This window comes from Salvelinus fontinalis, chromosome 22 (assembly GCF_029448725.1).
Source record: "Salvelinus fontinalis isolate EN_2023a chromosome 22, ASM2944872v1, whole genome shotgun sequence".
Classification (NCBI taxonomy): domain Eukaryota; kingdom Metazoa; phylum Chordata; class Actinopteri; order Salmoniformes; family Salmonidae; genus Salvelinus; species Salvelinus fontinalis.
Genome location: NC_074686.1, coordinates 19,395,413 through 19,420,329, shown reverse-complemented (window position 1 = coordinate 19,420,329; position 24,917 = coordinate 19,395,413). Strand labels below are relative to the sequence as shown.

At 41.6% G+C, this 24,917-nt stretch overlaps 1 protein-coding gene across 1 annotated transcript; it reads right to left on the bottom strand.

The window, feature by feature from the left end:
- Window positions 1–1,637: 1,637 nt before the first annotated feature.
- Window positions 1,638–23,006, bottom strand: LOC129819989 (synaptic vesicle glycoprotein 2A-like). Its single transcript, XM_055876759.1, has 13 exons — window positions 22,857–23,006; window positions 15,725–16,498; window positions 13,870–14,050; window positions 13,411–13,562; window positions 13,131–13,264; window positions 7,598–7,687; window positions 7,196–7,303; window positions 6,839–6,927; window positions 6,414–6,578; window positions 6,102–6,235; window positions 5,637–5,840; window positions 5,262–5,421; window positions 1,638–5,084 (listed from the first exon to the last, which is right to left on the bottom strand). The coding sequence occupies exons 2-13, from the start codon at window positions 16,323–16,325 to the stop codon at window positions 4,901–4,903; spliced, it is 2,202 nt and encodes a 733-aa protein (XP_055732734.1). The 5' UTR covers window positions 16,326–16,498; window positions 22,857–23,006; the 3' UTR covers window positions 1,638–4,900.
- Window positions 23,007–24,917: the final 1,911 nt, after the last annotated feature.

Below are 24,917 nucleotides of genomic sequence, written 5' to 3'. Positions count from 1 at the left end.
GTAAATACTTTTCATAGACACCTGGTGCCCCTTCAAAAGGTGGGCGATTGTTGTTGGTCTTCTGTCAATTCTGATGGTAGAACAGAGTATCAGTATACTGTAACATGTTTTGTGAATTTACTTGCATTACAATATGTCATTTATTGTAAATGTAATGGTAAAGCACTTGGCGAAATGTTCTCATGATGGAATTGACAGTTGATCTTTTCAGATTGGGGTGAACTAATGTGTCCGCCTCTACCATGGTAAAGCCGCTGTTAACCACATGGTCAACGACGATGGCCAGGACTTTATTAGACATAACAGTTCCCTGCCGTCTGCCTCCCTCTCTCTGATGTCCACATCTTTGACGGGGCCCATGCCCACCACTTTGACCTCTTTGATGGGGCCCATGCCCACCTCTTCGACCTCTATGATGGGGCCCATGCCCACCCCTTTGACCTCTTTGATGGGGCCCATGCCCACCTCTTCGACATCTTTGATGGGACCCATGCCCACCTCTTCGACCTCTTTGATGGGGCCCATGCCCACCTCTTCGACCTCTATGATGGGGCCCATGCCCACCCCTTTGACCTCTTTGATGGGGCCCATGCCCACCTCTACGACCTCTATGATGGGGCCCATGCCCACCTCTTTGATGGGGCCCATGCCCACCTCTACGACCTCTATGATGGGGCCCATGCCCACCTCTATGATGGGGCCCATGCCCACCCCTTTGACCTCTTTGATGGGGCCCATGCCCACCTCTACGACCTCTATGATGGGGCCCATGCCCACCTCTTTGATGGGGCCCATGCCCACCTCTTCGACCTCTTTGATGGGGCCCATGCCCACCTCTACGACCTCTATGATGGGGCCCATGCCCACCTCTATGATGGGGCCCATGCCCACCTCTTCGACGTCTTTGATGGGGCCCATGCCCACCTCTTCGACCTCTTTGATGGGGCCCATGCCCACCTCTATGATGGGACCCATGCCCACCTCTTCGACCTCTTTGATGGGACCCATGCCAACCTCTTTTATTTAGTCACATTGAGATTTACATCTCTTTTTCAACTGAACCCTGGCCAAGAATGCAACATGCATATAGTTAGTTACACATGAGACACAACACAACATTAACACAATAATGAATGGAAGATAAAACAGTACAAAGTGCATAAGAGATTATAAACATGTGCAATCTGTGGTCAGCAGCCATCCAAACAGGATCTAAAATCACCAATCAGGATAAAATGATCTAGTTATAAGCCCTTCTGCAAAGTGTTCCAAGATGATGGAGCAGCAAATCAAAAAGCACTCTTACCAAACTCAGTTCTTGTGTTGGGAACGTTATATTAAAATACAGTTCTGTGATCTCAGACGGTAATGACCATGAGTCTGTAGGGAAGGTAAAGCACTTCAATATATTGGTAGCTGCCCTAAAATGGCCTTAGAGACAAGCATGTAATAGTGACTCTGTTGCCTTACGGTTAAGGATGTCCTTCCTGCTAACTGATAGAAGGTACAGTGATGTGTATGAGGCCTTGTGATTGTTAAAAATCTTAGAGCAGCATTCAACATGGTTGATTCCTATGGTCACGCGCACACACACAAAATACATCCTTATCAAAAACCATACAATACGGGGAAAGGACTTTGTTTTATATCTATAGTAGTTATTTATTTTCTTCATAGAACTGGATAGACAAATGGCCTACAAGTGTGAATCCCAGCATAAGTAACAATTCTCACATAAAATAAATACATACAGCACCTGGTCAGCATCACTGTAAAATATTCTCAACATCCCATGGGAGTGATTACTGAAGAATATATTCACATGTTTTTTCAATATATGTAATTTACAAAACAAAAACAACATACAATAGTGTTCTGTCATGTTGATAGTATTATCAAAGTGTTTTCCTTGATCTTTTTTTGTCCACATATTTTATACTCATACGTACAATCATCTACAGTTTCTACACACAGTACGATGATAGCGCGTTGATGTTTAAGTCACATTTCAATAACGGCAGTTTCATCTCAAGTGGACATGAGCTTTAATAGACTAAAGGCGCTCTTTTGACGTAAACATGGTGGTCCTTTTGAAATTCCTACTTACTTGTGCCTATTCCCTAAGAAATATGTCCCTTTTATTGCTTTGATTTCTTTTCTCCTTGGAACTTTAACCCCCACTGAAAGCAGAGAGAAGTACAACAATTCCAACGAAAGTAATAGGATCACCAAAAATGTTTTACTTAAAAAAAACACAGACTAAACTTGCACCAAGTCATCCCACTCTGATCAAAAAGCAATCATAGAGCTGACACTGTTACACAAAGACCCAAAGTGTCACCATAAGACAGCAATACAAACAGACAAACAGACCAGGCATACAGGGCAGCCAGAGAGATCAGACACCACAAGCATGCTTAGCATCCTGTTTACTGTGAGGGCTACTTTCACCAGCCTGCCACACCGACCTTTGATCTTAGAGAGATATGAACAGAGAAAAGTTTAAAGGTTGATGGGTCTAAAACTTGGGTCCAGATTCTTATGCTGGAAACAACAAGCATCTATCTAAAGGGAGAATGCCTGGGATTTTGACACTCCCCAAAACCACACTATAAAGAACATCACATTGATCTAGATATCTATTGTATTAGTCTTTTAGTTCATAGATATGTTATATTGGCCCCTATTGATCTGTGCTCGTTCTTGGGATTAAAACACCAGAACAGAAGTAAAAAAATATTTGGCACTCGCACACACACATACACACATACACTCACTCACACTCACACACACATACACTCACACCCACCCACAGAGAGAGAGAGAGAGAGAGAGAGAGAAAGAGAGAGAAAGAGAGAGAGAGAGCACAACAGAGATTACAAATTCAAACTACACTCTCAAACATGAACACATTATTTTACAATTATCTTTTGCAAACTCACTCAAACACACAAATCTGTCAGTTATGTGCAAACACAAATAACAATAGATGTCATATACAGACATATGCAACACTAAAGAGTGTGATTCTAATAAATAAATCCAGCACCACATCAGACACTCACTTGTACCAAGCACACAGCAACAGAGAAATCCCGCAGGCTACACATTCAACAAGCCCAATTGCCCTGCAGTCAGATATCACACTCACACTACAGTTGAGCAAGGGCGAGATCAGCTCTCTCACTGATTGTCACCACACTTGTGACACAAAGATTAGAAAGGATGGCGTGGACACGGTGACAGGTAAGCACATAGTAATCAATAAAGACATAGGGCTAGATTCAACCAAGCCTGCCTTGCCAATGTACATACCCTTGTACAAATGTTATTCTGATAACTGTAGGCATCTACCTTTGAGGGGATTTTTCGAGAGGGAGGGGGAACACAATAACTTGAACATTTCTTATCACAGAGAAAATGGTGTTTTATACTACTGTGGAAAAACACAACACAGTTTGGATTTAATTGAGCACTTCAAATGAATCTGTGAGCGACTAGTTGCTATGGTTCTTTTCCCATGAGCTGCATGACTGAAGGACAATGTGCTTAGTAACAGTGTATATGGAATAATTTGTGCTTCATTAATACTGCATCGTTTAACGACTGAGCCGACTGACTTTGGTCCTCCTAGGTGTAATGTTCTTTAGGTCTTAATAGACAGCAGATGGCACATGTTGGCCTTAGCTAACTGGAATGTTAAACATGCTGATGAAGAGTGAGCATAAGACCACGATGTGAGACGCAGGAAACATGAGCTGTAATGCTGGACTCATTGATGCATTAAAAGTTATTCTAAAGTAACAATATTCTAGCCTTTCAAAATGAAAGGATATCTCCACTGATGTGTTAAATAGGTTCTCATCTTATTTACTCATCTTTGTCTGTTTTTCCAATATCCTTACAGAACCATAATGATGCACTTTATCAATGTAGATCAATGTACATGAATAAGTTCATCAGAAGTCTCATTGAACCAATTACAAAAACATACAGAAGGATTCAACACTTTCTCCATCTTTCTCCCTAATACACACACAGCATATAACTATTTAGACATATGTTTCATTGCTTGATGTAAATTTGATGTGGACAAACATACAAAGTCATTTTTTTGTGTGCATATCAACAAAACCGATCCCTTCGAATTACCGTCAATAAATAAACTGTTATTTGTCCTGTCATTATTTATTTTCTTTGCAATGTATCTTCAACACACACGTACAGTCCATTTTATATATGATAAAATAACTAGTATCAATGCCAAGTTTGAACACATAATCTATATAATTATTTTGATGCAGGGAGCTTGGTGCATGTCACCTGGTAAGGGAAATATTGTCTGCAATATTCTCTTTCAGAGGAAGCCAATAAGATATGTAAATTCAGTGGAAAGCTAAGTTACAGTGAAAGCTATTTTCAGGTGGAAATCTGTTGGAGGGCATCTTTAACCTCATATTATTTGGTATTAGGGTCAGATATGGGTGCTAGGATGAATTGAGGGTGTATAGATGTTTGATCACTTTTGTTGGGAAGTATCCCCATTAGGCATTGTAGCTATCAAGCAGTATCTTTGTATCCTTTGGTAGTGGTTTATAAGCTTATATCTTTGTTGGCAGGATTTCATTCTGTCTAATCTGAAGGGTCTCTGAGAAGCAAACCCAATGTGCTATTTTATGCTCTGGTGAAGATGCCAGCTAGTCTGTGCTGGCTATATGGGTCACATCTGCATTTTAAGTATGATTATATCTTCATATTTTCTCAGTAATCTGGGACTGTTGTGACACTGTTGATGACAGTCTGTGTTTTAGTGTTTAATGAGCAACGTTGGATTGCTAAAGGCTGAGATTGTACGGTTGGTCGGGAGCTACACTCCGCTGCCTTCTGGTGGTGAATTGTGCTACTGCAGCACCTGGCCCCGTGTTTCAGGCAACTTTAGTGCTAGGAAACTGCCGGCAGCGAGTGCTCCCGCAGCGAACAAGATGGGCACAGCTTTGGTGATGCCTACGAATGACTGGAAGATGCTTATGCCGAGGACAGCAGCCAGCTTGCAAAGGGCATTTAAGAAGCCAAATGCAGTGGTCCTAAAAAAGAGAAAACAATGGAAATTGTCAGCACTTCTGACAGGGTCACTTCTTAAAACTTAACATGAAAACTTACAAATCTTTTCAATACATATGTTTGCATCAAATACACCTTTATTCACTGTGCAAGAATTAAGGAGCTGTAACACCTTGAAAATGTGAGGTAGCTGCACTTGCCTTTTATCCGAGGGGTACAGTTCTACAGTCAACACATCCAGGGCATTCCAGGAAGCTATGCTGATGCCGCCAAAGAGACATAAAAGGGCGATCATTCCCGACTCGGTACTGCCGAATGACAGGAAGAAACAGCTGACACAAGATATGACACTTGATCCCGCTGTGTAGGAAAAGAGGTTGAGGGGGAAGAGAAAGAGGGTGAAAAAGATCAGACAAAGATAAGGGATCTTTCTGTAGTAGGCTAATCATGAAATACTGTGGTGTAGGAAGGGGTGCATGATTAATGTATCATCAGATGTATAATCTCAAAATATGCACATATTCTTTAAATGTTGTATAAAGCATTAAAAACACATGAATGAAGGCGTGACTTACCCAACATCCTCAGACGTCCAATTTTGTCCATCAGCAGGGCTGACACAATGTTGCCGGGTAACACGGCCAATGTGCCCAGGAAGCTGACAAAGTAGATCATGTAGGCGTTGTTGTCATCAGTGAAGTCCAGCAGACAACCTTCCTTGTTGTGTAGGAAAGTGCTGTTTACCAGTTTGCTGTTGATGATTCTGTTCTGGAACAAGTCTGACGAGAGAAAAGAAAGTTAGAGAGGTGTCAAGAAGGGTCCAAGGGTAGGATACTGCCCAGTTCAATGCTATTAGGTCTTTTATTAGGATCCCCATTAGCTGTTACAAAAGCAGCAGCTACTCTTCCTGCGGTCCACACAAAACATGAAACATAATACAGAATTACATAATACAGAACATCTAGGCATGGACTGAGCTCATAACTATTGTAAGCTCCACTTTATATTGTTTATGCTTCTTGTTTTGGGAGACACTTTACCTGTATTGTAAAAGAGGGTTGAGATGAACGTGCAGTTTCTGAAGAAGCTTCTGCTAGAGGTGATGTCCTCGAAGTAGCACTCCTCAAACAATGAGTCTTCAAACACCATGGACTTCATCTTAAGGTTGATGAACCTTGTGGACAATGTAAAAGTAAGAAAGACGTATTTAGCGGCCCAGTTGCATTAGAGTCGACTAACAATTTGTGTCCATTGCATAGTTGCAAAATTAAGACTAGCACAGTTTACCACTCCCGATTAAGAAGAAAATGTTGCAAATTCAGAAAGTTCTGTGTAATATCATGAGGACTGACTTGTCGTTGAAGTACTGTCCTTGGCGGTGCACCTGGTTCTCCAAGGTGAAGTTGAAAGTCACATGCTCCACTCGCTCCTTGGTGAAGAACTTGGTGCGCGAGGCATATTCCTGCTTCTGGATGTACTTGATCATGTCAGGGAACCACACTGTCAGCCCATAGTAGCTGGGGGAGAAGCAAAAGACAAATGTGGTTCAACCAAACAAACATGATTATGTTTCTTCATTTTTCACTATGTTGAAATCAGTTGAGATAAGAATGAACCTTAATAATATCAATGCCCAGTAAGTTAAGATGGCAGGAGCCACCATTTTTTGGGGAATCTTTTTAGATTCATTTCTTGAGCTTTTTGATTGATCAAAAAAATAGCCAGTTTGTGCACAGGCCGCTGATAACCACTATGGTCACGGCCCTGGTCCTGCTACCTGAACGACATGGTAAACCAGACAGCCATCATCATGAAGGTGGTCCTTCTGTATTCTGGATTGAAGATGGCCAAGAAGTTACTCCGCACCTATAGCAACCCACAGAAAAAAACTCAAATATGCATCTAGGTTTTACTGCTGACACGGTTTAAAAACATAAAAACCCACTATAAAACACATTGCACAAAACTTTTTTTTTACCTAAGCATAAATTGGGCTTTGGTCATTTTGTATAAAAGCGTCTGCTAAACGGTGTATGCAGTGGCAAATTAACATATTCTGTATGAAATATAAAAGATATACACAGAAAATAATCATAACCTCATACCTTTATAGGGATCTTAACATGACTCTTACCTGGTGGAATAGGCTGGTCAGCTTCAATTTATAGCATCGCAAAGTTGATATGTCTCCTCCCATGTCCACCAGCTCGTCCATCTGCTTTACAGTCTTGATGGTGGTGACCTGGGAAAAATAAGACCTTCCATTTTCAACTCATTTGTGTGCAGTACATGTATACATTAGATTAGATTAGATGAAATTTGATTTTCACGTGAGGGAACTTCTTGTTTGAAGTGGTAAAAAACTAAAATATAGCGGGTCTAGGCTACGCAGTAGACAACATCAGACTCTTCCAGCCTGGGGATGTGGTTACACAATAACAAACAGCTAGGACAGGATAATACAACTTCATAAACACTTTTTGCAGAAGAACCCTTCGATTCAAAAACTTTACACGTTTGTCTCAGAAATACTCACGGAAAACACCTTCTCTGGGTGTCCCTTTGCTCTCATGTTGGTGTCGTGAACTTGTTTCAGAATCATCCAGCCTTCGTCGTGTTTGCCGTTCTGTTGGGAAATGATAGCATACTTCATCAAAAATATTTACAGTTGAAACACATTACGAGTATTGCGAAACATTATGTCTGTGTGAAGTAAGTGTCTAAGGGTATACTGTAATGTGCCTTCATTTCCATGAATTTGTAATAAAGCCTTATATTTAGGTTTATGCTACTAGAGTAAGACAGTTGTGCTAAACTCAACAATCAATCTGAAGAATCTGAAGAATTGAAAAGACTAAATTCACAAGATCCCAGATTGTACCTTTAAAGGTATAATCTGCAATATTTACTGGTGTTCAGTCAAGGTAATGACATACAGCACCTTCAGAAAGTATTAACACCCCTTGACTTTTTCCATATTTTGTTGTGCTACAGCTAGTGACACACGATATATCGGTAAGGATATCGAAATCGAACGATATTAGCTAAAAATTCATTGCCCTTGACAATCAACCGTTCTCAGTCGTGGATGATGTTGGCTTTCGCCGACTGGTCGAGCACCGGTACACACTACCAAGTAGGCCCTATTGTTTAGATGTTGCCCTACCAGAGTTACACAATCTTGTTGAAACTCGCATCCACAAGCTACTTGTTTTAGGCGTTACTGCTATTAGCTTCAAGACTGATATTTGGACTAGCGATGTCAGCCCCATGAGCATCTAACAACACAGTGGGTCGACGACGATTTCGTACTGAGGAAAGTCGTATTGCATGCTCAAGAATGTGCTGGTTCTCATACCACTACTGCCATTTCAATGGCATTTGAGAACATGCAGCAGACGTGATACCCTGTCATGGCATTGAAATGCTTGCGCAACAAAAATGCCAACACAGACCGTCGGGTTAACTTGGAAAAGTACTCTACTAGAGGCTGTGAACAAGCGATTCGGTGGAATTCTCTCTGAGCCTCTACTGTGTCGCCACCATGCTCGATGCTATGTACAAGGACCGTTACCTCAATGCAGACAAGAAACAGGGTTTATGTGAAATGTTACAGACACAGCTGGACAAGATGGAAACGGACCCAGTGACCGAGGAAGAGAGATCACGGACAGACAGAGCTGAAACTTCACTGCTTGACATGTATGATGAAATCCTGATTGAGACTGAACAAATGAACAACAAAACAGCATAGCCAGTTAGTTAAAGAAATAGGTTTTGATTAAGTTTTATTGGTAATGGAAACATTCGTAAGAGCCAACAAAATTACTTTTTGGTCAGTGTGTGTGTGTGTGTGTGTGTGTGTGTGTGTGTGTGTGTTTGTGTGTGTGTGTGTGTGTGTGTGTGTGTGTGTGTTTGTGTGTGTGTGTGTGTGTGTGTGTGTGTGTGTTTCAACAATTTAACTGTACTAGAATGACTAACAGGCAGCTAAAATTTTAAATATCGGTTATCGGTATCGGGTTTTTTTTGTCAAGGAAAATATTTGATATCGGTTTCGGCCAAATATTTCATATCGGTGCATCCCTAGTTACAGCCTGAATTTAAAATGTATTATATTGAGATTTCTGTTCACTGGCCTACACACAATACCTCATAATGTCGAGGTGGAATTATATTTTTCGAAATTTTTACAAATTAATAAAAAATTTAAAGCTGAAATGTCTTGAGTCAATAAGTATTCAACTCCAATGTTATGGAGTAACGGGCAGGTGGAGAGAGTAAACCAGGATGTGGCTAGGTTTCTGCGGTCATGTTGCCAGGACCGGCCCGGGGAGTGGGCAGCATTCATCCCCTGGGCAGAGACGGCCCAAAACTCACTCCGCCACTAACCTGTCTCCATTCCAGTGTGTACTGGGGTACTAGCCGGTTCTGGCACCGTGGCATCTGAGCCAGATCGAAGCTCCTGCGATGGACGAATGGTTTAAGCGCTCGGAGGAGACCTGGGACGCCGCCCATGTGCACCTGCAACGGGCCGTGAGGCGGCAGAAGGCGAGCACCGACCGTCACCGCAGTGAGGCCCCGGTGTTCGCACCGGGGGATCGGGTCTGGCTCTCGACCCGGAACCTGCCCCTCTGCCTGCCCTGCCGGAAGCTGGGTCCGCAGGTTGTGGGGCCATTCAAAGTCCTGAGGAGACTGAACGAGGTATGCTATAGGTTACAGCAACCGTATTAATCCCTCGTTCCATGTGTCTCTCCTCAGGCCGGTGGTGGCTGGTCCACTCCAGGAAGGTGAGGTGTGGGACATCGAGGGGGCCCCGGCATATGCTGTTGGAGCCATCCTGACTCGAGGCGTCGGGCGAGGGGCCTTCAGTACCTCGTGGAGTGGGAGGGATACGGTCCGGAAGAGAGAAGCTGGGTGCCGGTGGAGGACGTCTTGGACCCTTCGTTGCTGCGGGATTTCCACCGTCACCACCGATCGCCCTGCGCCTCGTCGTCCCAGAGGTCGGTGTCAGCGCGCTGCTGGAGCCGCGCGTCAAGGGAGGTACTGTCACGACTTCCACCGAAGTCGGTCACTGTCCTTGTTCGGGCCTTGTTCGGGCGGTGTTCGGCGGTCGACGTCACCGGCCTTCTAGCCACCGCCGATCCACTTTTCATTTTCCATTTGTTTTGTCTATGTCTTACACACCTGGTTTCACTCACCCAATTACCTGTTTATTATTTAACCCTCTGTTCCCCATGTTTGGTTGTGAGTGATTGTTTGTTGTATTGTGGTCCGTATTTGTGGGCTTGGTAATTATCTTGTATTAGGATGACTTTGAGTAAAGTTACTTTTATTTACTCATCTCTGCTGTCCTGCGCCTGACTCCTCTGCACCAGCTACACATAGATCCTTACAATTGTAGTTACTCCACAATACTAACCTAATTGCCAGAGTGAAAAGAAGGAAGCCTGTACAGAATGTTTGCAACAAGGCACTAAAATAATATTGCAAAAAAATGTGGCAAAGCAATTAACTTCTTGTCCTGAATACAAAGCGTCATATTTTTCAAGCATTGTGGTGGCTGCATCATGTTACGGGTATGCTTGTCATTGGCAAGGACTAGGGAGTTTTTTTTATAGAATAAACAGAAACAGGCAAAATCCTAGAGGAAGACCTGTTTTCAGTCTGCTTTCCAACAAACACTGGGAGACAAATTCACCTTTCAACAGGACAATAACCTAAAACAAACGGCCAAATATACACTGTAGATCCTTACCAAGATTACATTGTTCCTGAGTGGCCTAGTTACAGTTTTGATTTAAATCGTCTTGAAAATATATTTAATTTTACTAGGGAAGTCCCTTAAGAACAAATTCTTATTTTCAATGACGGCCTTATTCATGGGCAGAATGACAGATTTTTACCTTGTCAGCTCGGGGATTCAATCTTACAACCTTTCGGTTACTAGCCCAACGCCCTAACCACTACGCTACCTGCCGCCCCGGCATCTATGGCAAGACTTGAAAATGGCCGTCTAGCAGTGATCAACAACCAACTTGACAAATCAACAACCAATAATTGTTTAAAGATAAATGTGCAAATATTGTACAATCCAGGTGTGCAAAGCTCTTAGAGACTTACCCAGAAATATTTGCAGCTGTAATCGCTGCCAAAGGTATTGCTGCCAAATGTATTGCCTTAGGGGTTTGAATACTTATGTAATCAAGATATATTATCGTTTTGATTTTCATTAAGTTTCTATAAATGTTAGTATTTTTCTTCCACTTTGACATTACAGAATATTTTGTGTAGCTCATTTACAAAAACTTACAAATAAATCCATTTTAATCCCACCTTGTAACACAACAAAATCAAGTCAAGGGGTTGTGAATAAATTCTGAAGGCACTTTACAGTTGAAGTCGGAAGTTTACATACACTTAGGTTGGAGTCATTAAAACTTGTTTTTCAACCACTCCACAAATTTCTTGTTAAGAAACTATAGTTTTGGCAAGTCGGTTAGGACATCTAAGTAATTTTTCCAACAATTGTTTACAGACAGATTATTTCCCTTATTACAATTCCAGTGGGTCAGAAGTTTACATACACTAAGTTGACTGTGCCTTTAAACAGCTTGGAAAATTCCAGAAAATGTCATGGCTTTAGAAGCTTCTGATAGGCTAATTGACATCATTTGAGTCAATTGGAGGTGTACCTGTGGATGTATTTCAAGGCCTACCTTCAAACTCAGTGCCTCTTTGCTTGACACCATGGGAAAATCAAAAGAAATCAGCCAAGACCTCAGAAACAAAATCTGGTTCATCCTTGGGAGCAATTTCCAAACGCCTTAAAGTACCACGTTCACCTGTACAAACAATAGTACGCAAGTATAAACACCATGGGACCACGCAGCCGTCATACTGCTCAGGAAGGAGAGGCATTCTGTCTCCTAGAAATGAATGTACTTTGTGCGAAAAGTGCAAATCAATCCCAGAACCTTGTGAAGATGCTGGAGGGAACAGGTACAAAACTATCTATATGCACAGTAAAACGAGTCCTATGTCGACATAACCTGAAAGGCCGCTCAGCAAGGAAGAAACCACTGCTCCAAAACTGCCACAAAAAAAAGACAGACTACGGTTTGCAACTGCACATGGGGACGAAGATCGTACTTTTTGGAGAAATGTCCTCTGATCTGATGAAACAAAAATAGAACTGTTTGGCCATAATGACCATCGTTATGTTTGGAGGAAAAAGGGGGATGCTTGCAAGCCGAAGAACACCATCCCAACTGTGAAGCACGGGGGTGGCAGCATCATGTTGTGGGGGTGCTTTGCTGCAGAAGAGACTGGTCCACTTCAAAAAATAGATGGCATCATGAGGATGGACAATTATGTGGATGTATTGAAGCAACATCTCAAGACATCAGTCAGGAAGTTAAAGCTTGGTCGCAAATGGGTCTTACAAATGGACAATGACCCCAAGCATACTTCCAAAGTTGTGGCAAAATGACTTAAGTACAACAAAGTCAAGGTATTAGAGTGGCCATCACAAAGCACTGACCTCAATCCTATAGACAATCTGTGGGCAGAACTGAATGGTGTGTGCGAGCAAGGAGGCCTACAAACCTGACTCAAGTTACACCAGCTGTGTCAGGAGGAATGGGCCAGAATTCACCCAAATTATTGTGGGAAGCTTGTGGAAGGCTACCCGACACGTTTGATCCAAGTTAAACAATTTAAAGGCAATTCTACCAAATACTAATTGAGTGTATGTAAACTTCTGACCCACTGGGAATGTGATGAAAGACATAAAAGTTGAGATAAATCATTCTCTCTACTATTATTCTGACATTTCACATTCTTAAAATAAAGTGGTGATCGTAAGTGACCTAAAACAGGAAATTTGTACTAGGATTAAACGTCAGGAATTGTGAAAAACTGAGTTTAAATGTATTTGGTGTATGTATGTAAACTTCCAACTTCAACTGTATATGGCTTCAAGTGATTGAGGTCAGAATTGGAATTGGGTAAACTGCTTCTATATAGACTTATATGGACTATATGGACTTGAGAAAGTGATCCCTGCTTACCTCTAAGAAGAAGCGCGGGCTTTCTGGCATGGTGGTGAGAGAAGCAATAGCCGCAACAGAGGGAAATGCACACACCAGGACGAACACACGCCAGCTGTGGAACTGGTACGCTGACCCCATCTGGAAACTCCAGCCTGGGAGAAGAGGAGCAAAGAGAGAGAAATGGGACGAAGCACAAACTGTAAACCTGCGTAATCCCTAGATACAACTTTGTGGTAAGGCATTTTGTGCGCTTTTGGGACAATATCCGTGAGTAGCCTACCCGCCATAGGCTACTCACCATAGTGTGGGATGATGGCCCATGCCATAGCTGAGGCATAGATGCCACCAATCATCCAGAACATGCAGAGCCAACTGAGGTGCTCCCCACGTTTCTCCTGGGCCAGAAACTCTGAGTAGTAGGAGAACACAATGGGGATGGAACCACCGATCCTGTAAGGATTAGCACAGAGAAACAAACCACTGGAAGTTGAGCTGGACTTTCTAATCCTGTTCATGTTTAGTCTTTTTGGAAAATCTGTAAATGAAATCAAACTTGGGGAGAATACTTGGTGGTAGGGGTGCTACTTAGCTTCTGTGAGGGTGCTCTTTGGATGAAATGTCCTTAAATGTCCATTAAAGCAAAAAAACATATATATCTCTGCTATATAACTATAAAAAAGCTATTAAGCCCACCTGCGTCTGCGTGTAACTCTGTCTCTATCTATCATTCACCATCCATCGGTTTTCAGAATCTTACCCAACACCAGAAAGTAGTCGGCAGAAGAGAAAGGTGCTGTAACCCTGGACAAAGGAGGAGAAGAAGGAGAAGACGCTATTGATGGAGAGACAGATGAGAAGGGACTGTCGTCGGCCTATCCGATCAGCGAGCCCACCCCACACGAATGCACCGACCATCATTCCCAGATAAACAATCAGACCTGCAGAGGACAGAAAGAGAAAATGCGAGAGTTACATGTTTCATACCTGTGCATACAGCTGCTTTATTTGTTACCCTTCGGCACAACATGTGGCACAAGAAAGATGATTTCCACACCCACCATCTCAGATCGTTCTGAAATAGTTTATGTTTTTAAATATTGACCATTTTAATTTATAGGACTGGCCATTAATAGGATTTATAGGATTCATATAACATTTAATAAATATAATACCTAACATTTATTTGAACCAAACTTTAAAAAAAAGTTAGACATGAGGAATCCAAAGAAATTGTCAAAACTTTATATTATATGAATCCTTTAAATTACAATGGCCAATGTGGGTGCAATCAGAGATGGAATTACTGTATATTTCCACAAAATAACATGCCAGGGCTTGTAGTGAGGACGACTGGCTTCTATTCTGAACTTTGTGTGGTGAGCTTTTTTGGCGCCCAGAGCTGCCGAGGCATCACTGCAGCGGCATCATAGAGTGGAAGAGGAGAAGTTCAGTGGCTATAAGACTCCAGACTTGCCCTCTACAAGATCATCAGCGGACTCCATCGCCATCATTTACCTTCCTCTGATCAGCTCCCTACGCTCAACCCATGAACTGACCCTCTCTATCTTCAGAGGATGCAGCAAAGACTTGGCCTCTACTGGTTGACTTGTCATGATTCTGCATATTGCTTGTTTGATTTTTGCTCTTGAAGCACTTTGAGATATAAGGTTAATCAATTGTTGTTATTATTATTATTATATACGTGTCAGAGAGACAAGATCAACGCAAGCTGCAGAGCATAAATTAGGGTCCCTATATTCAATCAAAACTAGTAACCAGCAATGTTTTGCATGTTTTCCTCTATCATACTCTTTCAGCATAATAAAATGATGTTCATGTTTATCTCCTTAGAAAAATGCGTAACCAATTTGGGCCTAGGTTGCTCTCTGCTTTGGACCGTTTCTGAGCCACAACAAAGTTTATGGGCACTTATAAAGTATTCTAAAGATAGCACAAGACAGAGAGACGGTAAGAGAAAAAACAGAGGGAGACCTGTTTACGATGCTAGAGCGCAACTGGCTGAATGCTGGTGGTACACTGGCATGAAATTCACAACTCAACACAAACACACAATACAATTTTATTTAACTGTACTGATTTTTGCTAGAAAAATGTGGTAACGAAGGGTACTATTTAATTGTGTAAGTATGCACTAGTAACTACAGTACCTGGTTATTTCCGTGAATAAAAAAAATACCAGGTAATTTCTTTATCATAAAATGAAGTGCTGCCAAGCAGACATTTGTGTATCCGGTGCTGATGTCAATGAATATGTTACTGAGTTACACATTCATCACTCTCCAGAGGGTCGGCAGAAAGCGGATGTTCCCGGTTTTCAGGGATACAACCTAACTTGAAAAATGCTCAGGAGTCTTTTTATGCCTCCTACGTTAGATTACACATTCATAGATTGATAATTGTATTGTCTATCAAAGACATAAGATGTGAGGAATTTACCATAGAATGACAGGGTTTTTATTGAATTTGCATTGGAGCCGATTAACTCCCCCACATTTGACACTTGATCGGAGAAAAACAGTTAAGGGCTCACTAACCTAGCATGTAAATCAATCAAGTTAATTAAAAAGACACAGTTTAAGGGTCACACTTACCCAACATGCCCTTGCTTTCCTCTGACAGACACATATCTTTCTCGGCGCTGGGGAGCACAAAGCCCACCACAAAAATCTCTACACCGTCCGCCATGAGGGCCAGCCCCAGCACAAAGTAGAGGGTCCACTGGAACTTTCCATGGCCGCACTCCTGCAGGATGGTCTCGTACTGCTGGGCTAGCTCTTCTTGATCCTTCCGCCGTTCCCCCTCAAACTGTGCCATGTCCCTGAACTGCTGCCCATCTCCCCCTGCTAGGCCGTCGGCAGCCTTGCTCGAGTCAGCGCGGGGAATGCCCTGGTACTCGCCCTCGTAGATCTCGTCGTCTTCGTCGTGGCCCTCTGTGGAGTCGCTGTGGCCACCTTCTTCGTCATTGGCTGCCTGGCTGTCGCCCCGGTAGTAGCCACTGTCCTGCCCCCCAGGCACTCCAGGGTAGTCATCGTCGTCGTCTTCCTCAAAGCGGGCGTATGAGCGTTTGCTGTACTCGTCGGTCATCTTGTCCACACCGCGGCCCACTTTCTTGCCTGCCTGGCGCTTGACCTCCTTGGCAATGTCTTTGGCGCCCTTTATAAAGGCTGTCTTGTTCTGATAGCCGTCCTCCATTATTGAAGGGTCGAGGAATCTCAAAGGCAGGGGTTTATCACCTGAAAAGCAGGATGGAGCTCAGGAATCTCTGGGGAGTGTTTGTCAGGCAGTGTTCCAGTTTACCCTCAATAGGGTGGCGGAGAGTTGAGCTGGATTGGATCACAGGGCCCGCTCTGCGATGGACTTCTCCTCTACAGAGGGAAAGCGCAAATACATTGTTAGTCACATGGACCAAACTTTTGAATCAGGGTTTGGGTCAATACAATTGTAAATAAATACTGTATAGCTTCAAAACATGTTTAAAACCACAATTGTGGTCTAATGCAGTCCTTGCATCCATAGCTTCATCCCTCAGCTGTTTATCAAAACAAGTGGCGGGGTGACCAATTAGTGGTTTTTAGAATCCCCGATTGCCCCTTTAAGTAACGTTCTATCTCTATAATGCTCAATATAAGTAAGCCCAGATCCTGTTACTTGCTAGGGGAAGCGTATTTATAAGCAGATGCCAAGTAGCATCTTATCTCAAATAGCATTCTCTGTAAACTGATTAGGAATGGCTTACTGTTCGATGTTGACATATTGTGTCTTGTGTCCATCTGATAACAACTCAACACCAGGGAAAGTAAAGCAGGGACAAACTGAGAAGGGTAGCAACTCTTCCTAGTGGACTATGGATTCATGGAGAAGTCAAAAACAATATTCTTCACAAACAAATGGAAAATACATTTAAAATAATATATTGTAAGAGTATGAGTCCAAGAGTGCATTATTGCTGTGCACAAATAATGTTGCTTTTGACTTACACTGCTTTATTTGAAAATGGCCTCTCGCATGTTAAGATGCAGAACTGACCATACTGGAAGTAAAAGGCCTGTAAAATGTAGATAACGCTTAGTATTTAGGTGTGTATAGGGACCACAACACATCACATTAGTTCTCTTTTTTTGTTCGATCTTGTCTCATCGCTGCAACTTCCCAAAGAGCTCGGGAGAGGCAAAGGTGGAGTCATGCGTCCCTGATGAAGACAGCTTGGCTGTCGAACGTTGGTAATTACATTTTTGCATCTGAGCTCCTAGAGTGTGCGGCTCTCCTTTATTTTTAAGGAGTCATGCGTCCACCAAAACAAGACCCACCTAAACGCTCTCTTTAACACTCGCCAGCTTAACCCAGAAGCCAGCCACACCAATGTGCCGGATGAAACGCTGTTCAACTGATGACCGGAGTCAGCCTGCAGGCACCCGGCCCGCCACAAAGAGTCGCTAGGGCGCAATGAGCCAAGTAAAGCCCCCCCCGGCCAAACCCTCCCCTAACCCGGACGACGCTGGGCCAATAGCCTTTTATCTACAGTGCCTTCAGAAAGTATTTACACCCGTTGACTTTTTACATATTTTGTTGTGTTACAAAGTAGGATTAAAATGGATTAAATTGCCATTGGTTGTCAACGATCTACACAAAGAAAATCTAACATTTGTGAAAAAAAATATGAAAAATAAAACTAATATATCTTGATTACATACATATTCAACCCCTTGAGACAATACGTGTTAGAATCACATTTGGCAGAATCGCCTTTGGCAGCATTTACAGCTATGAGCTTTGCACACCTAGATTGTACAATATTTGCACATTATTTATTTTTTTATTCTTCAAGCTCTTTCAAGTTGGTTGTTGATCATTGCTAGACACCCATTTTCAAGTCTTGCCGTAGATTTTCAAGTCAAAACTGTAACTAGGCCACTCAGGAACCTTCAATGTCGTCTTGGTAAGCAACTCCAGTGTATATTTGGCCTTATGTTTTAGGTTATTGTCCTGCTTAAAGATGAATTTGTCTCCCAGTTTCTGTTGGAAAGCAGACTGAACCAGGTTTTCCTCTAGGATTTTTACTGTGCTTAGCTCAATTCCGTTTCTTATACCCCAAAATAACTCCCTTGCCGATGACAAGCATACCCATTACACGACGAAGCCACCACCATGCTTGAAAATATGAAGAGTGGTACTCAGTGATGTGTTGTCCTGGATTTGCCCCAAACATAATGCTTTGCATTCAGGACATACAGTTAATTTCTTTGCCACATGTTCAATGTTGTTGATCTATACTCACGTTTTCTCCTATCACAGCCATTAAACTCTGTACCTGTCTTTGTAGTGATCCAAAGTTTCATTATTAACTTCACCATGCTTTTCTTTATCCATCTACCATCTACCATGTGCAGAACTAAGACAGTGTATTTTTACTCTGATTAAATGTCAGGAATTGTGAAAAACTGAGTTTAAATGTATTTGGCTAAGGTGTATGTAAACTTCCGACTTCAACTGTATTAGCATAGAATTGGATTTTGTAAGACAGTGATGAAGAGATGTGTTGATCGAAGAATCTCTATATTTAACATGGTAACTGAGCTTAAATTCAATGTTTCGAACTGACTGCCCAGAGGGATGGGCTGTATGTTCTTGTCATTTGATCTTTCTGCTTTTCACAACTCTTTATTGTCTCAGTCTATGGATGTGGCCACATTTTCCTCGACAGCAAAATAACAAAAACCCATTGAAGAAGGCTGAAACCTACAAACTAGATGTATTTTGTTGAAACAGCTGTCCACTTAATCTTCGACAGGAGCTGGAGATAAGCTCTCATGCTCTTCTTTACTTATCTTGCCATTGTAGGGTATTTAAAGCAGTGACTGCTTTAACTGGCTAATGAGGATTATTAATCCTCTCATGCCATGTGTTGGGATTATACGAAGGGAAAACAACAGTACAGGAGTGAGAGGATGAACTTTTGGGAGGTCGCGATTGTGAACAGATGGGTGGGGGGAGAGAAACATAGAGAGAGATAGTGAGGGAAGGGAGAAAGCAAAGGAAGATGCAATGCACAGACAATTGAATAGAGAAATTGAGAAAAGGAGAGATAGAAATTGAGAGAGAGAGAGGGAGAGAGGGATAGAGCATTCTTCAGGGGATTCCTTCCTGACAACAGGGTGGCATACAAAATGATTAAAGGGCCACTGGGTCACACATTAGACTAAAAGGTGCCTGCCAAAAGCTGAAAGAGTGAGGACTAAATTGGGTACAGTAATGTTAACACATCCATCTATTTAAAAAAAAACACTGCCACACATTCTGAGCAGTAAAGACACACACCAGATATGCTATCTTTTAGTCAGTAACACGCCCACACGGTTACACATGTGGGTTCAAAGAAAGGGACGAGCCTCACTTAAACACATATTGGTCCTAAAATGCAAAACTCGCCCTCCTGGCGTCCCAGTACTCTAGCAATTCCCTTACACCATAGAACACACTCAATGTACGAACTTGGGTGCCATCCCACTTCAGGGTGGCAGCCCTGACCAGGACCTGAACCAGAGGCCCTGGGACTATCAGTCCAACAACCCGTTGACGAGGTCACTGGATAGCCTAGGCTATAAGATGGTGTTGAGGCAATAGCTACTCTGAGCTGTAGAGGGCTTGGTGTGATATTAAACCCATTTCATTCCACAGCATTGGTGTGCAGACAGACACTGATGCAAAGTTATCCTTATTACCAATAGTGTGTGTTAATTAGGAATTGGCAGGCAAGCCATCAGGGGCGTTGGAAACCCCAAAAAATCTGTGGTGGCACAAAGTAAGCGAGGATGACTGGGGCGTGGCCCGGAGGGGGGCTTAATTCCATGTAAAAAATATATGTATATTTTTCTGCATATCTAAGCATACATCTTGAGACGTCTGTATCCTCCTGACTAGTGGTTCTTTAAAAAAAATACATTAATTAATATATGCTTCTCTGCACCTCTGCTAAAATATGGGTAAAAGATTGAAAGCAATATGAGTCTTAATCAGTACATTTAGTTACTGCTTGCTTTTCTAAAGTCTACCAACCTAGCCAGCAGGCATACCAGCTAAGATAGTTAGACAAGCTAGCTACTCTAACTTGATTGATAGCCTGCAATGGCTTCTTGGTAGCTAGTTATGAGGTTGGGGGATTGGGAACCTATCTGGGCTAGCTAAAGGTGACTTCATACAATTGCTAAGTGGCTAGTAGTATTACAGATACATTTTGTTAGTAAAAATATATACCAGTCAAAGGTTTGGACACACCTACTCATTCAAGGGTATTTCTTTATATTTACTATTTTCGAAATAGTAGAATAATAGCGAAGACATTAATACTATGAAATAACACATATGGAATCATGTAGTAACCCCAAAAATGTTAAGCAAATCAAAATATATTAGCAACCCTTTGCCTTGATGACAGCTTTGCACACCCTTGGCATTCTCTCAACCTGCTTCACCTGGAATGTTTTTCCAACCGTCCTTCACTCTGCGGTCCAACTCATCCTAAACCATCTCAATTGGGTTGAGGTCGGGTGATTGTAGAGGCCAGGTCATCTGATGCAGCACTCCATCAATCTCCTTATTGGTCAAATGGCCTTTACACAACCTGGAGGTGTGTTGGGTCATTGTCCTGTTGAAAAACATGCGCAAACCAGAAGGGATGGCGTATTTCTGCAGAATGCTGTGGTAGCCATGCTGGTTAAGTGTGCCTTGAATTCCAAATAAATCACCAAAAATGTCACCAGCAAAGCACCTCTACACCATCACACCTCCTCCTCCATGCTTCATGGTGGGAACCACACATGCGGAAATCATCCGTTCACCTACACTGCATCTCACAAAGACACAGAGGTTGCAGCAGCGGTAACTCTGGGTCTTCTTTTCCTGTGGCGGTCCTCATGAGAGCCAGTTTCATCATAGCGCTTGATGGTTTTTGCGACTGAATTTGAAGAAACTTTCAAAGTTCTTGAAATTTTCTGAATTGACTGACCTTCATGTCTTAAAGTAATCATGGACTGTCATTTCTCTTTGCTTATTTGAGCTGTTCTTGCCATAATATGGACTTGGTCTCCTACCAAATAGGACTATCTTCTGTATACCACCCCTACCTTGTCACAACACAACTGATTAGCTCAAACGCATTAAGATGGAAAGAAATTCTACAAATCAACTTTTAACAATGCATACATTTTAACTGAACTGCATTCCAGGTGACTATGAGAATTCCAAGAGTGCGCTAAACTGTCAAGGCAAAGGGTGGTTACTTTGAAGAATCTCAAATCTGAAATATATTTTGATTTGTTTAACACTTTTTTGGTTACTGCATGATTCCATATGTGTTATTTCATAGTTTTGATGTATTCACTATTATTTTACAATGTAGAAAATAGTAAAAATAAAGAAAACCCCTGGAATGAGAAGGTATATATATATACAAGGCATACATTTTAACTGAACTGCATTCCAGGTGACTATGAGAATGCCAAGAGTGCGCTAAACTGTCAAGGCAAAGGGTGGTTACTTTGAAGAATCTCAAATCTGAAATATATTTTGATTTGTTTAACACTTTTTTGGTTACTGCATGATTCCATATTACTGCATGATATCATATGTGTATATATATTTTATGTATTAATTTTAAACAGGGCAAATCTGAGGGGGCATGATCCCCTAGGCATGTCCTCTGCATTCCATAACAATGTTCTCAAAAAATTCACCTTCTGATTATGTTTTGCAGGCTTGTTTATTTTAACGGTTAAGGAAATATGTAGGCTATTTGTTAAGGGAAATAGTAAACCCGTTGAGCATCAGCAACAAATGGCGCCAGTCTGAGACAAGGTCGTTATAGATGGAGGCAAAGTATGCACATGTCTTGTCTTGCCAAAAGTAGCACGGCTTCAAGATAATGGTCAATCGTTGTGAGATCTTTGCAAGGTCACAAGTGTCAGTTTATTATTTCAGAAATGGTCTGCCAATAACATGCACTACGGACGGTTGGCATTCAGTCGACACGGAATCCCCCTTTAAAAACATGAGGATGACACAATGCCTAGTTACCATCCCCCTCGCCAACACAATCATGCTGAATCGCCTAAGTGAAGGACGATGGCAAAATTATAACACATTTCTCCATTCAGGCGCGATACGACTGCGAAATCATGATAGTATGCTACCAGTAATATCTTTTATTTTGATAATTTTATTTCGGATAAGCCTATAATGAAATATTTAACGTAGTGCAACAAGACCAGCGCGACTTTTACAACTGACCTAAAGCAATTAGGTCAATTGTTGAAATAATTATCTAAATGCAATATTCAACATGTTTTCGGTAATATAAACGATTTAAACTCAAACGCAGTTCCAATCTCTTCATTTGAAGAGACATTGAATTGTCGTGACTGCATTTTTACACAGGGAAGACTTGGTATCATGTTAGATAGATAGGCCTGCTGTCATGTTAAATAGGCTACAAGAAATATCAATAATTTTTGTCTGTATTGAGTCTGCATCGACCTGCATAGTCGCATAGATAGGCTACATTTCAATAAAACACGATATGATTTTCACATCCTAAATCGTGGCCAGTGGGTAAGATATTTTGGGAAGCACGCACATCCACATTCGTATAACAACGGAGTCGGCCTATGTAGTCTAATTATAACTAATTTGCCGAGTTTCATTTTAGTAAAGGTAACAGCATCATCTCACCGTAATTATGGACATGGATTTCACTATATCCTCAGCTTGAATTTTGTCAACAGGATGACAGTGCGTTGATGCTGCTGCTGCTCCAACGTGGATAGGCTCCCCGTAACCCAACTGACTGAAGAGGAAGCGTGATGCTAGAACCAAGAGGTACCACCTCAGTGGGTACCATAAGTAGCATCGTAGATTCCCCCCCCCCCGGCTCTCTTATTGGTTCTCAAGTTATTCATTAATCTTAACCCGTATTTCAAACAATTTAAGTATTAAGCATCCATTTTGCTTTCGCATTAAATGTTGCCCACCACACCCTCTCATCATCACACACACACAATTTGAATCATGTCTAGGCCTACATGTGAAAGCAAGCAACTATGATGTGTAGCCTATTGATATTAATCAAGGTGTTGGTATGTTTATGTTTCAAATCGATTAATGTGTCCTAAGCTTTAGCTGTATTAGGCTTACATACCCTGAATGAAAAGATGTGTCTTTACCACTCACGCAAACATGTAGGCCTACATACAGCCTATAATAAGAATTGCCTCCCTTTCAGTGATACACTTAAGTTGCCAAATGTTGTATTACTCTGCTCCAATTCAATGTTCTAATAGAACAGCTTCAATATGAGTTGTATGTTTTTTTAAATCGTTGGAATAAGACTAATAGTAGCCCCTAATCAACAGGCATAAGAGGTCTCTGAAACAATATTTTCCATGTTAATGGACATGTCTCCCTGAGCGGAAAAATCAAAATGCCAACCTCATATTTCTATCTCTCACACACACCTGCCCCTGTTTCTATGCCAACCACTGGCCCATCCCACCTAGTGACATCACAGGACCAGAAACAAGTGAGCTTAATTGACTAACCATGACTTTCCTGCCCAGCTCAGTTATGCAGAAAATATCCGTTATTCTAGCTCTATGAAAATTGCTAACTCTTATTTTAAAGGGCGGTTTAATAAACCAATCTAATATAGGGGTTTAAGCCTCTTTGTTTGCACTCATTAATCACTCATTATTAGTGGTGTAAAGTACTTAAGTAAAAATACTTGAAAGTACTACTTTAGTCATTTTTTGGGGTATCTGTACTTTACTTTTCTATTTATATTTTTGACTTCACTACATTCCTAAATCAAATTATGTACTTTTTACTGCATACATTCTCCCTGACACCCAAAAGTACTTGTTACATTTTGAATGCTTAGCAGAACAGGAACATTGTCTAATTCACACACTTATCAAGAGAACATCCCTGGTCATCCCTACTGCCTCTGATTTGGGGGACTCACTAAACACATGCTTCGTTTGTGAATTATGTCTGAGTGTTGGACCATGCCCCTGGCTATCTGTACATTTTAAAAACAAGAAAAGTATGCCATCTGGTTTGCTTTATATAAGGAATGAAAAATTATTTATACTTTTACTTTTGATCCTTAAGTATATTTTAGCAATTACATTTACTATTGATACTTAAGTATATTTAAAACCAAATACTGTTAGACTTTTACTCAAGTAGTATTTTACTGGGTGACTTTCACTTGGGTCATTTGGGTCTTCACTTTTACTCAAGTATAAAGATTGGGTACTTTTTCCACCACTGCTCATTATAAGACCTGCTTAATAATAATTAGTAAAATAAGTACTCTTCACAATGTAAGGAAACATTATCCACCTAAAAAAAGAGAAACACTTAACACCACTTCGATACAGCTATGACCGGAATTAACTTTTTCGTAGCAGGTTAGGAGAACTTACACAGCAGGTTAGAATGAACGCAGAAGGTTAGGAGACTAAGGTTAAGGCTAAGAAAAGGCTTAACGAAAATGCTCTCCTTACCCGCTACGTACGAAAATCACTTCCGGTCATAGCTGTATCGAAGTGACATGAAAAGAGACCTAGATACCACGGAACCGGAAGTGACCCCTAGAAGATTTTCCCAGCCCAGAGAAATGTTCCATGACTGCCTTGTTTTCGTGTTGTTGACCTAGGTCTGGGCTGACACACTCAATATTCTGTCTCCATGGTCTAGCTAGGTTGGGTCCAGCCACAATGAACTCATTCT